General features: G+C 37.7%; 1 protein-coding gene across 2 annotated transcripts; it reads right to left on the reverse strand.

Moving 5' to 3' along the window:
* Positions 1 to 251: 251 nt before the first annotated feature.
* Positions 252 to 12,257, reverse strand: USP1 (ubiquitin specific peptidase 1). Of its 2 annotated transcripts, XM_059051890.2 has the most exons (10): positions 11,500 to 12,257; positions 10,779 to 10,887; positions 9,150 to 9,388; positions 7,759 to 7,879; positions 7,103 to 7,207; positions 6,400 to 6,560; positions 4,466 to 5,145; positions 3,636 to 3,806; positions 2,743 to 2,944; positions 252 to 1,750 (listed from the first exon to the last, which is right to left on the reverse strand). In XM_059051890.2, the coding sequence occupies exons 3-10, from the start codon at positions 9,317 to 9,319 to the stop codon at positions 1,015 to 1,017; spliced, it is 2,346 nt and encodes a 781-aa protein (XP_058907873.1). In that variant the 5' UTR covers positions 9,320 to 9,388; positions 10,779 to 10,887; positions 11,500 to 12,257; the 3' UTR covers positions 252 to 1,014. The 2 variants fall into 2 exon arrangements, with proteins under 2 accessions (XP_058907873.1, XP_058907883.1); XM_059051900.2 differs by lacking the exon at positions 10,779 to 10,887 and having other exon boundaries at positions 11,500 to 12,237.
* Positions 12,258 to 13,910: the final 1,653 nt, after the last annotated feature.

Here is a 13,910-nt window from a genome sequence, read left to right on the forward strand (position 1 = left end):
TCCAGTTTGGGATTCCATAGTTATATGTGTAAAGGATAACTAGTTATGACAATTTAGATGGACTAAGCACAATTTCTCCTATTTGAAATTCAATTTCTTTGCCTCCAAATGGCAGAAAGCATGTTTATTCTCTTCTATGTATATATATGTGTGTATAGTATGTGTATATACACACTTTTTAAAGAGAATCCAGCTATATTTATGGTAAAAAATATGCAAGTAAAAAAATCCTCAAGCATTTCTATACATAGTTGTTAAGCAGTTTAAATTTTATTGACCTCCTGGTTTTTTTAAAAAAGTTAAATTTAAGGTCACACCTCTAAGTTCAATGCATTATATACAGATCGTGCAGAATATGACTATGAAGAGATACAAATTAGTCCACACTGAAAAAGATTTGCTAGGGTACAGAATCATTTTCATAAATACATATAAAATTATTGTGAAGATAGAAGAGGACTGACTCTTCAGATTTTCTGAGACACTTTTCAAAGTGATTCAAGGCACAAAATGTGTACTATTGTGAATACATACACGTGCCTCTAATACAGCCCATCAAAGATTTGGCTTCATGACTTACAAAACTAAATGCACTGAAATGAGATTCTGCTTCTTAGCTGAAAAATCACAGAACCTATAAAAACATCATGTAGATAATTACTCCAAAATATGGAGATACAAATACAAGCACTTTATTTGAAAAAGCAAACACAAAAGATGACAGGTGTAAATTCAAAGTGTTTAAATGCTTCCATTTTGAATAATTCAGTTAAGAACCTATACAAGTTTGTTCCCAGAAGCTAATGCATCAATCACTAGTCTCCACTAAGGAAAATGATTTCTAAAAATTAACATGGTTTTCAATAATTCAAATTTCACTATTTATATAAAAACCTAGAGAGACCAATAATATCCAATAGCTTCAAAAGATAAGCTAAAGACTTTTTGATGTAATCAATTTACCGATGTTTGTCCAGGTCTGTTTAATATATACACAAGGAAAATACACTCACTCTATAATTTCTTATAAAATAGCAAGTAAGGAGTAGATGTAGGAGATGTAGAAGGGGAAAGAGAATTCAAAAAGTCCTTCTCTTCAGTAACTTTCACTTCAGAATCATCAAAAAGCAACCACTTCCCCTCATACTCCTTTAAGCTTTGCACTACATATGAAATTTTGTTTTCAAAACCACTCATGTTAATGCCTGTTTGGTCACTGGATTCCTTGTTTCTATCAGATTCATGGGTCCCATTAGTATTGTTAGTCTCAGAATTTCTATTTTCAGCAAATGCTGTACTAGCAACTTTATCAGGATTAGATGCTTTGTTGTATAACTCATAATCTGCTTTACTCTTTTGTCCTCCAAGAAGTCCAATAGCTTCTACATTTTTTTTGTTCAAAACTTTACTTGGCTGGGTATTTCCACTGACTCTAATCGACACTTCTTCATCATCATAGTTTTCGACCACACCCCTTGCTTCCTCCTCATTCAATGGTTCTGGCTTACCTATTTCACACATTTGGTCAATCACAAAATTTTCCTTATCTAGTTCTAAACTGTTAAGGTCAGTGACTTTAACAGAAGCAGTATAATGCCCACTACTAATTGTAATGCCACTATGCATCACAACTGCAAATAATCCATAGCTGTCGTTGGTTGGCTTTGTGCTCCATTCTTCTAGTGACAGTTTAAGAGGTGTCAGTAAAGGAGTGTTGATCTTGGAAAGTCCACCACCATAACAATCAAACCTTTGGAAGGGGGGGGAAAAAAAAAGGTTTTCTGGGATTCCACTTTATATATATTCAGTTTTACACCCAATGTGAAACCAAGTAAGTCTGAATGAACCCTTAATATTTACTGCTCATATGAATAAAACACAAAGTAAAAAACAAGACCCCAATTTTGTATAATACTTACACAAAGAATACTGAAATAAGTACTAATATTCAGGTGCTTCTGTGAAGGATATATGGCACTTCCCCCCTTAATTTTCTTTATTTTCCTAATTTTGTGCAATAAGAAAATAAATGGCATTAAAAAAAAACACTGATCTTCAAAATCCTTTTTTCCTTTATACTTAGTAAGTCAGTTTAATGTGAAGTCTGTCTCTACAACCAAGATTTGGGGACAAAAAATAAATAAAATTGTACTGTAGCAAAGGAAAAGGCCACAGTGAAAGAAAGGACCATGTCATCTTCTGGCATAAGAAAATGTGTGGAGAGCTACTGGTAAGCTCTCATGGTAATTTCAAACAATTCATTAATATAGAAAGGAATAAAAGCTACAATGACATGTATACATGTCAGAAAAAGTCAGACTATCTAAAATGTAATTGGCATTTTTATATTATTGCCTTCAGATATTTAAATTTTCAACTACAGAAGATCTCTCAAATTGTTCAGACTAGTTTTATTTTCTGGCTTACTTACCTTAAAACTAAAATAATTCTGTTTTGCTCCCCTCAAAAAAATGTTGATGTATGTACAAAATTTGTTCCCTGCTTTAATCAATTAATTAAAATAATCAAATAAGGAATGAAAATGAAAAATGTGTGAACAAATCATACGCATTCATACCAGAAGGATTTAAACTGATGCGTTTTTACAGGGAAACTGTTAATAAAACAATAAACTTTTCTAAGGCAATATTTGTAAGTTACTTCATTTCAGTAGTTTCTATTACACTATTGTACTGTTTCCTTACTATCATAGCATTTTGAGCAAAACTTTAGAATACTCACTCCAAGCCACTAGCAGCAAAGCACTTCAAATGAATAGTTATAACTTCAGGCATTTTGTCAAACAAAAGACTTCGTTCAGCTTCAGTATAATGATGGCAATTTTCACAGAAATATTTATCTTCTCCTACAATCCTCTCCACTGAAGCAAACTGTGAAATTGCCCATCTCAGGGTCTTCATTTCTGTTTTTGGCTCTGGAGAAACTACACAAGAGAATCCTGTCACTCACAAATGAAAAATCTCTCAGAAATTAAAAATTTAAGCCACAAATTTTTATGCTCAGAATTAGCATACAATTTTAATTGACTAATCCTCCCCAAATAATAACTAAAGAGATTTCTCTTTTTAGTTTCAGAAACTTGTAAGTTCATCTTCGACAGTGCACACATACCTCTAAATTTTTATATCTGGTCAGCCAAAAAATATTGAGGTCATAGGGACAGCAAAATCAATATAAGCCCTACCCTCTGACTCCATGTGAGAAAAGACTTTAATAGTCAATTTACAATATCTGAACAAGTAAACCAGTCTCATGATCACTTCCCATGGCATTACTACTTTTTGTGGTTTATACAAGAAAAAACACTGGCTCAAATATGGTGTTAACAAAAATATCCTCAGTAGCTCTGAGATTCAGGTACCCAAAAATTAACTAAGTAAAGCATTTCACTTTCCCATTATAACATACTCTACACATCAAAATAAAGATGGCACAATTTTCCAAATGCTAATAACTATTGACAAGTGTAGCTATATAGACAGAAAGATTTTATTATACCAAAGACACTAAAAGAGTTTTCTCTCAATAATTATACAAGCTACTTATTAGACTGTGTTTTGTTGAGGAAAACTCTAATTATTCCATAGTCCATGCAAGCCTCCAATTTTGCTTACTTTCAGAACTCTCCTCTACTTTGGAAAGCTCATCTTCTTGCACTGGTACACTGATGTCTTGAAAATCTTCTCTTCTTTCTGTTAAACTTTCACATTCTAAGCAACGAGTCCTTAATACCAGCTGACCTTGAAATAATTTCTCCACTAGCTCAAAACCAATTTGCTCTGCACCTAAAACAAAAAAAGAAAACACAAATCTATACGGATGAATTTTTCAGTACAGCCCAAATAACCATTATTCCACTTAAAGTATATCATGGCTAAAAGGCTGATTTTCATATCTCAAACTTGCTTATTAGCATTAAGAGGTGACTTATTCATGAAATATAAACCCCCTGTGAAGATAATTTTGAATATTAATTATTGTTATCTCTAAAAAAAGACAGTTTCAACACATGTGTGTCTTCTTAACTCCCTTCCTAAAGATACCCCAAACGATGAAATTTAGTCACGTAAGTTCTACAAATTCTCCCTGAGATCTGTGTGAACCTAAGCAGAAATCCAGTATGGTATAACTACTTAGCAAATGCAATTTCTTTCATGAGTTTATGTCAAATACTGCATATATAAAGGGGTAAAATATTCTCCTGCCATTAAGATGAACTATCCTAGTTTATAAACATAAATTACTATTACCTTAAAATTAGTGAGATTCATACACACACACAAAATACATGTAAGCGTAGTGCCTGAAACACCAGTTCACATTGTGTTAAATTTCTCTTAAAACTTTCGCCAGATATTATACTGTATATGGACCTAAGAAGAGAAAATTCAATTCCGCAGCTGTTAATCCTACCTATCAATGCCCAAGAATAAATTATACTGACCTTTGTTTATGGGCTTAACTTCATTAACAGGCATAACATTATTCCCTGGAGATTCAAGTCCACAACCATTAGCTATATTATCTTTCTCATACTTCCCCAAGTCCTCTTCAAGATCATATTCATTTTCTTTAGATTGTCCTTTGGATTCTTGGTTTGTTGTTATTTTACCCAGACTACAGAATTTAGAAATAATGCTGGGTTGCTTAGCTGCAGACTTTAACCAGTTTATTTTAACTCTTGATTTCTTTTGTGAGGGTCTTGCACTCTCATTTTCAGAAATGTACTTGGGGATTATTTTAGCAGGAATATCTAATGAATCAACTGTAGCTTTTCTTTTTGATCTGGTTTGTCTCTGGTTTTCTTCCAAAGACTGGTGTTCCTTAGAGACTTTAACTTTTTTCTTCATGTTACCAAATTCAGTGTCACTTTTTCTTTTCCCATTTACTTTTGGCAATTTTTCTTTATAGTCTTCAGAATGCCTCATACTGTCCATCTCCATGCTGTTATTACCACTCATTTCCTCTTTCTGATGTTTTTCTTCTACCTTAGTAGATAACTCTGCCACATTTTTTACTTCTTTTTTTAGGAGTTGGCATGTTTCTTGAATGTTTCCCAAAATACACTGTAATACTTCCTGTGCATCATGCTGTAGATATCCTTCATACATAGGGTTGAGTTCCCTATAAATAAAAATTTCCATTTCATCTATTCCAGTTTTGAAGATATAATACCAAAACAAAAATCAAAAACCACCTTTCCATACAGAAATGAATTCGTTTATGGGGATATCATAAATGATTTAAAAGTCCAAAAACATTTATTCAGCTACTAATTTGAAACTCCTTACCTAAACGTGTAACTAAAAACAAACTTAACCTGATTTTCATTATCACAAATACTTTGATCTTCTAAATATTATTGTTAATAGCTAATATGTATATAGTATTTACTGTGTACCATGCTTTATTCAAAATGCCATATATATATAATCATTTTTTTTGGCCTTGCTGCATGGCATGTGGGATCTTAACTTCTCCGACCAGGGATCGAAGCCCAGCCGTCAGCAGTAAAAGCAGAGTCTTAACCACTGGACTACCAGGGAATTCCCTCAAAATGCTTTTTATATTATTTGTATAATTCTCACAATAACCCTATGAGGTAAGCACCATATCACCACTATTTACAGATAACTTGCTCAAGGTCGCAGAGATGCAAAAGTCAGGATTCAAACCTGCTCCTGAACACCACACAACACTGCCTCTTAACAAATGTATGGCAATGTATTACATCTAGGTCTACTCCTAACCTAAACGATTAAATAATTTTTTAAAGACTTAAACGCTTTAGTATTTTGGATAAGGCTATTCTGTATATATATAGGATAAAGTTTCATTTTTTAAGATAATACTACAAAGAAACCTAATCCAGTTAACTAATATTTCTCTTCTAAGTACATACAACAAAAATAGAATACTTGGAATTTACACTTCTTTTATATAACGTATTTTGAATATAGACCTATAATTCCTATCTGAAATCCTTAGGACCAAATGTGTTTGGTAATTCAGAAATTTTCAGATTAGAAAAGAATCTGGCACATAGGTAAAATATGTATCAACATAATAGGGGCAGTATCCCATAATTACACACATTACATTACTACTTCTACAGAAAAGAGTATGAATATTCATTCACATTACAGATAAATAAATATGAATAAACACTATAAACAGCCTCATACAAGTTCAGATATAATGAATTTAGCACCAATCGTTAAGAAAAAATTTCCAGTCTTTGGAGCCTCTGGGATATTAAGGACTGTAGATCTGTAGTGTCTATTTTCCTTGCCGTTTATTCCCCCCATTTATTCACATGTCACTCTCCTCCAAAGAAAGCATGAGCTAAACTGGAATCCTAAAATTATATGACTATACCTGAGTGTGTTAAGTAGTCGCCTTGGCTGAGTAGCAAGTTCATCAGTATATTTCTCTGGATTTAAGAGAAAACTAGCCTGAAGCTGTTCAACTGAAATGATCAAGGACTGTAAGCTGCATATTAGTTCATAACTTGCTGAAGAATCTTCTTTGCAATTTCCCTGTCAAGAAACACACAAACATTTTAATTTTTGAACAAATTAAGTACCTTCCCCCTTCTTTTTCTCACTAGACAACACTAGCTTTTCTAAATCTACTTTCATAACACTAATTTTCTGGAGGTATACAAAATAAACTTAAAAAAATTTTAAGCATATTTTTGGTTACTTTCTATTATGTGGGTTATAATGGTTTTCTAATTACATTAAGTCAAAGGTTTCTTTAAATTTATTTAAATAGTAAAAGTGAATCAACTTGAAAACAGTAAATAATGGGGTAAAAGGGTACGATATGTTGTGATAGTGGTGTGTGTGACAATGTTTACTGGTAAACAGTAAATTAGAGGACTGGAAAAAACACTATAAAAGGGGGTAATCAAGTTAGCTACTTACCCCACAAGAATGAAAAATAATTGCCAATGAGAAATTTAATTCTCAGATGTAATTTGTTGAGAAATAATCTTTGTCATTCTCCCAAATCCTCTCTGTATTTATTACTTTTTCATTTCTAAGCAAGTGAATTTCCATTAATTTTATTTTTTTACCTTATCTTTTTGACTGGCTTCATCTTTTAGGGCTTCTTTCTTCCTTGAAATAATATTAAATAAGTGCTTCACTCCAGATTTAAAACCAGGACAAAAATATAATACCTATAAAGTGAGATTGTCTTGAGTATTTACTGAACAAACAATATACCTAAAATCATTAAAACACTATCATGCTTTTTGTAGAGCATGTTCACATGTGCATTACTTAAAATTGAGATTAAGATGTGTGTCAAAAATTGTTCTCTTTTTCATCATAGTAGCCTGCTATCTTCCCTCAGTGCAACAAAGCACTGAGCCTGACCAGATACAAGGGTACAACACGAAACAGATATAGTTCCAAGGGTTAAAATACATATCACCATAGAATCAGGAATCGGACAGAAAAACTAAAAGTTTGGTATCTTCAATTTAATCAACATCTACTCAATTTTGCTATCCCAATTTTATTTAATATATCATTTTCTCTTACCTCAATGGAAATTTGTAACATGCAATCTAGAATCATGATTATTTTACCCCATTCTGGTTTATTTACAAAGACAGTATTATGGACAACTGAAATCCTCCAATAACCTGAATCCTCAGAAAATATTAAGTGTTACATCATTCTTTGCCTACTAAAGTTTTATTATATAGCAAAAGTGTCAACTTACCTGAAGTATACTATTAAGATAACAAGTATTGCCGAGATTATTCAGTCCCACAAACGGTAACAAGTTTTCTCTCTTCTCACAGTTGACAGGTGAGGACTGTGCTGCAGGAACAACTTGATCACTATTAAGTACAAAGAAGAGAAAGGGATAAGGAAGTAGAATTAAAGTGGAAATATTACTTCCATAGATTTAGTCTTTTCCCAAAAGTTGTATGATCTGCAAAGTATATGGATTTTATTCAGATGGCATTTTAAGACAATTAATCTGTACAGGTGCAAAAATTGCTATACACCCAGAATAAAAGTTTTACAAGCACTTTAAAAATATTACACTCAACAAGCTTCAAAACAATTCCATTAAAGGACTGTTAATCCCATTTTACAGAGCAGAAAATTGCAGAATTGGTACTATGATTTGTTAAGCCAACAGGACATTTTAATCAAGTAGTTTAACTCTGAATAGAAGCCTGGGAATAACCTGAATATGACAATATTTGGGAGAGGCTGCACTATCTAAGTCAGATTCTGTTTACAAAAGATTAAGAGGAAACAGAGTCCATGAAGATACTTATACAGCTGTTCCTCACTTAAAAATTAATTGTTCACAAGTTTACAACTCTTTTACCGCAGTTTAACAAACAGTCCTCACAGCATTTTTATTTTACAGCTGCTAGCTATAACTCTAATACCTCAAGGTATTTATAGGCACAAATGCTGGTAAGCAAAAGGTTCACACACAATCTCCTAAACTGATTATTGCTAAATATTAGGAAATTACACAGGAGAGCAAATCTACATTAGTCCTATAGCAGAGTGCCTATGTGCTGAATACGGAGCAAGTGTAGACTCCAACTAGAGCAACTATTGGTGGAGTAAAGCATTCCATTTTGTTCTGATTTCTTTTCAGTCACTGAAGGATTTATTTGTATCAAAAGCACTTCTTATTTTTAAGTTTATTTTAAATATAATTTGCAATTGTACACTAACAGGTTTGAGAATTCATATACTAGGTATGACTACAAAGACAAAGTTTATGTCAGGTAACTGTCCCCCACGAATTTCTTTACCCTTACATAAAGTGTGTTGCACTAAAATCAAACTTAAATTGAAAAATAATTTTAGTCAATTAGTATTTCTCTAAGTTAGCCTAATCAGCTGAGCACAATTTAAATGAGTTATAATGTGAACTGTGATGTGATCCCTGTGGGGAACCACCAGTTTTACCCTGTTTCTACTATTACACACTGCTAGACTTGTCTCACTAATGTGTGCTTTTTTATCTCCCTCTATGGACTATCAGGTCAGAATGACTGCAGATATCAATCCAAGTTCACTACTTTTTCACTGATGCAGAATTTTTAAAAGTACAGAAATATACTGAAAATAACATACATTTCAGATCCTCTATATTCAGAAGTTTTTTCTTCATTTTCTTGAGAATCTGTGAAATCCAGAGCTCTCTTGGTTTCCTTTTTCTGAAAAAACTTCAAGGAAAGTCTGTTTTTTTTTGATGGACTACCTCTTGAAAGCCCATTACTTTCACTAGGTATGACACCGGGCATTTTCTCTTCAAATCCCAAGGAGTTGACAAGAATTAATTTATACAGGGACCTTGTAATCACCAATCATATCTGTTAATCAGAGAAAAGGTTATTAGTTTTCAGTTATCGGCTGTAGGCAATAAAATCATCATTTCTGAAAACAAATTTACCAAGGAATGGTATTAATTAGAACTTTGTATTTGAAAATCGAATGCCTGCCAATAACAAGGCAGTCAATGTTTTATTGCTTAAATGAAGGAGTTGCCATTTGTCCTTAACTTTCTCAAACACCAAAAAAATGATACTGAACTTTTACTAGCCTGCTATTAGATTAAGGGTCACATCACAAAATACTCCATTTAAGTAGCAGACCCCATTGTACTGGTAGTAGTAGTAGTAATGATAAAGTAGTATCATCAAGGGGTAAAAACTTTATTATCTATTAGTTCATTCAGGAAACACTGAGCAACTATCATCTCTAATTCTGAAGTACAAGGTGGGAAACAGAGGGATGAATGGGAAATCACAGGAGTGCTAGAAGTGACTGAGTTCTCCTTCCAAGGTCTTTTCTAGTTATACAAAATAAAGTCTATTTAAAGTATAATCTGCATACAGGGCAAGGCCTAGATCTAGTGTTAAGTTTACACCTAAAAACTTGTGTGATAAGTAATAAACCATATGCAAAGTTGGGATAATGGTGTAAAAAATAGCTGCACTTTGTGTATATCAAATTCTTATGCACTAGAAACCAAAATATACTGACTTTCCAAACTTCTTTTAACTATAGAATTTTTTTAAGATACTGCTTTAAGTAGGAAAGAAGAAAAGTTTGCCTTGTGCAAACTTTCTTCCCCGTTTTAAAATAAAACTTTTGGACTAAAAAAAAAAGGCTCTATTTGTGGTAGTTATTTTACACTTTAGTCCTATTTTTCATTAGGAAGATATTACTATCTGACTCGAGTATTACCAGAAAATCACCTAAGAGTCCAAAAACTCAGCAATGACTTTAAAATATAATATAGGTAGAGACTAACAGGACGAACTAAATTTCATCCTTAAGCATAAGCGAAAACCCGGCTGCCTCTAAACTGGGAATTCACAGCACTGAACTCGGCAGTGAAACCACCTTTTTGAGACAACTCAGGAATAACTGGAAAGCCGACCAATTTCCCCATCCCCCCTCCAACTCAATTTACTCTCCTGGCCACTAATGCTACTGATGAAATGCTATCACGAATGATAAACCAGCCTGCACTGAAGTGTCAGGGATCTCTAAGCATCAGCGATTTTTGTAAAAGGTTTTTTCTTGGGAGCCAATTCTAATAAATGATGGAAACTGGGTTCTCTAACAGACAGTAACCGGACTTAAATAAATATATATAAAAAAAAACAATGACCAAGCAGCTGAAATAACATCAATCTTAATCAACAAACCACCCCCTCCGGGCTCCTCAAAGCAATGATTAAACATTAACATTACCTAGAATATAACATTTTACCAGGTGCCGTATCTTCTGCTATACCATTTCTTGCTCCTGGCTGTCCTTATCACTGAGTGTTGTTACATCAAAAATGTTTCTCCCGTAACTCTAAATCAAGTTTCGCAGAAAAAAAATAAGAACATTAAATGTTCTTGACAAATGACAGTGTGAACACTAAGTCTTATTAGTTTCAAGTTTTCTCCTCTGTAAGATGGGACGACTCAATCCCAACTTTTCACGAAAATTGTAAAACAAGAATAACATCCTCGACAAAGGTTTAAGACACGTGCCGTTCTAAATACTTGTATAAAAAGTAAGTTAAACTGCTCGGTAAAATTTAGCAATCACCGACACAGAACAACGTGAGCGCAAACATTTCTTCTCCCTATCCCGCAAACTCTAGGAACGGAAAAGAAACTGAGAAGATGACGGGACGGTGATGATGTCCGCGCCCGTCAAACGCTGCATCGGCCCGGCGGGAGGCGTCTTTAAGTAGAACCACAGCTCGCGGAGTTGGCCTATTTACTCCCAGCCCGCACCTGCCTTGAGTCCCCAGCGGCGGCGGGAGGGGGCGCCGCCCGCTGCGCGGACGGCTTGGCTGGCAGCTGGGCGAGGGCGCAGCACCGAAGGAGCCGGGGTCCTCCCCGCGGCCCCCTCGGACTCCTGCCGAACTTGCCACGGCGCCCAGGCACCGGCCCCTCCTCTACGGGCCCTCCTTACCTGGTCATGGCCCAGAGCGAGGTCCGCGGCGGTGACGCCGACGAGTCTAACCCGGCTGAGGGCGGGTGCGACAGGTGAGCCCCTGCCCCGAGCCCCCGGGGGCCCGCGATCCACGGAAAAGCTGGCCGGATAGCCCTCCCCACAGGGGAGTGACCATTCGCTCTCAAGAGCGGGAACCCGGGCTGCCGCTCGGTCCTGCCTGGCGCCGGCACCGACTACATCCCCGAAGCGGCGCCCGACCGCGCCCGCCCCCGTCCCCGCCCCGGGACGGCAAGGAGCGCCAGAAGCGGCTCCGCTCGCCCGGCGCCCGAACCGCTGGGGTCTTCCTCACTCCACCGCCGACGGGAACTTGGCGCGTTTTCCTCAGTCTCAGGACCCCTGTGTTTTAGCCTCCGCCCGCGCCAGCGCTGCGATTGGAGGTGGCGTCCTACGAAAGTGCCGGTTCTAGTCTCCAGTCTGCAAAGACGCGAAAGGCTAGAGCCACCTCGCGACCGCCACTAGTCCTCCTGGCACGCACGGGCTCCGGAACCAAACGGAACGGTAGTTGCCCCAAGCTGGTAACGGGTTCTGCAGTTTCAAACAGCGCAGGCAGCGTCACGGGCAGCTCGCGCGGGTCCTCGTTGAGGGCGCGCGCTAGGAGCTAGAGGCCTGGCTGGCGGGCTCGAGCCTCTCATCCTCTTTTTTTTTTTTTTAACCATTCGTGCGCGAGAGTTGAAGGGATAGCGTACGGGTCGGGAGACGGGACAGAGAGATGGGACGGGCTTCTTGCTCGGGAAGTTACCGCCAGGTGCTCAAATCCACCAATCCGTGATGAACAATCCCCAACCCTGACCCCCGCCTCCCAGGATGAGCCAATCAGAAGTACCTAGACAAAAAGCCCACCTGGTGGGCGGGGAAAGGCAGTCCAGCCAATACCAAAAAGAAGAGAGGACGGCTCCAGCCAATCATTATTGGACATACAGAGTGTTCCTCAGGCGCGTTTCCCCTCCTTCCGCTCTCATTGGCGCTCGAGTGCGCGCTTTCGCTGCCGACTGTTAAGTCTCACTCAGCGTTTTGTGAATCCTCGAAGGTAGAACGCTAGCGAGGGTGCGGTTTCTGGAGCGAGGCCTTCACAATAAGTCCCGCCCCCGTTTCATGCATACACACTCGGGTGGGGTTACCCGGGAGTTAGTTTCGGAAAATGGCTGACCATCTTGCTTGCACCTCTGCGCTTGAGCTTTCTGTACCGAATCGCAGCCTCAGCCCCCAAGCGATTCCAGTAAAAAGAAGCACCGCCATAGATAAGTCAACTCTCAACCGAATGCTGCGGAGCTGAGGCTACCTCCTCAGCTCCTCCACGCCTCATTTTCTCGCGTTTACCCCTTCCCCTTCCCGACCGGACAAGGAAACGAAAGAGCATTCTTAGGGACCAGCTCTGGCTGGGGGAGCTGCAAGGGGTTCCAGTACGAGCCCTTACTAACGGGCTCAAAATCAGCGAGACAGGCCTCACGTGGTTTCTGCTTCCGTCTGTTGTATGCCTAAGTCGGTGAAGTGACCTCACAAAGCCAGGGTGGCAGTGAAGCACGATAAGTTCAGTCCAAATTCATTTAACCAAACGTGTTTTGAGGTGCCTAGTGTGTGCCAGGCATTCCCTGTTCCATAGTGGCTTGACATGAGTGACGGAGAGGAAATGAGTATGCTCTTTGAGTAGAGAGCTGAATGAAAGTGCAGGCAGCCTTGGAGGAATCAGGAAGAACGGTCCAGACAGGGAGAAGAGCAAAAGCTACCAAAGTCCTCAAAGTTCACGTGTTTGGTGTTCTGGGAGGAAGTAAGGAGCCAGGGTGCTTAGAGCACAGTGAGTCTAGGTGTGATGATTGTGGGAAATGAGATTAGTAACATGGTTGGGGCTCTGATTAAACACGGTAAGGAGATGGGAGTTATTTGATGGTTTTGAGATGGGGAGTGGCGTAATTTGTAAAGCGGCTGCTTGTGGTGGTAGACTGTTGACCTTCAAAAGTGCAAGCTGTAAGATCCCCTAGGAGGCTATTCCAGCAGCCCAGGGAATAAATTAGGGTGGCCTGGAATAAGGTGGTAGCAGTGGAAATGTTGAGAACGGGTAGGATTCAGGATATATTTTGAAGTAAGGCCAACAGGATCTGCTGATGGGAAAAAAGAGGCAAAAAAAGACAAGGATTTTTTTTTTTTCACCAAAGCAGTTGGATAGTGGTTTGTCCTTGTTAAAATGGAGAACATTGAGGTAATGATGGGTTTGGTGGGAGGGGCCATTGTTCTTAGACATAAAGATTGAGATGCATTATTTCACATGCAAATAGAGATACTGAGCCAATAGATTTCAAGTTTGGAGGTCAGTAGAGAATTGAGATCAGGAGATATAATTTGAGAGTCACCAAATGGTATTTAAATACACAAGA

Source organism: Kogia breviceps, chromosome 1, assembly GCF_026419965.1.
Source record: "Kogia breviceps isolate mKogBre1 chromosome 1, mKogBre1 haplotype 1, whole genome shotgun sequence".
In the NCBI taxonomy this organism is placed as follows: Eukaryota; Metazoa; Chordata; class Mammalia; order Artiodactyla; family Physeteridae; genus Kogia; species Kogia breviceps.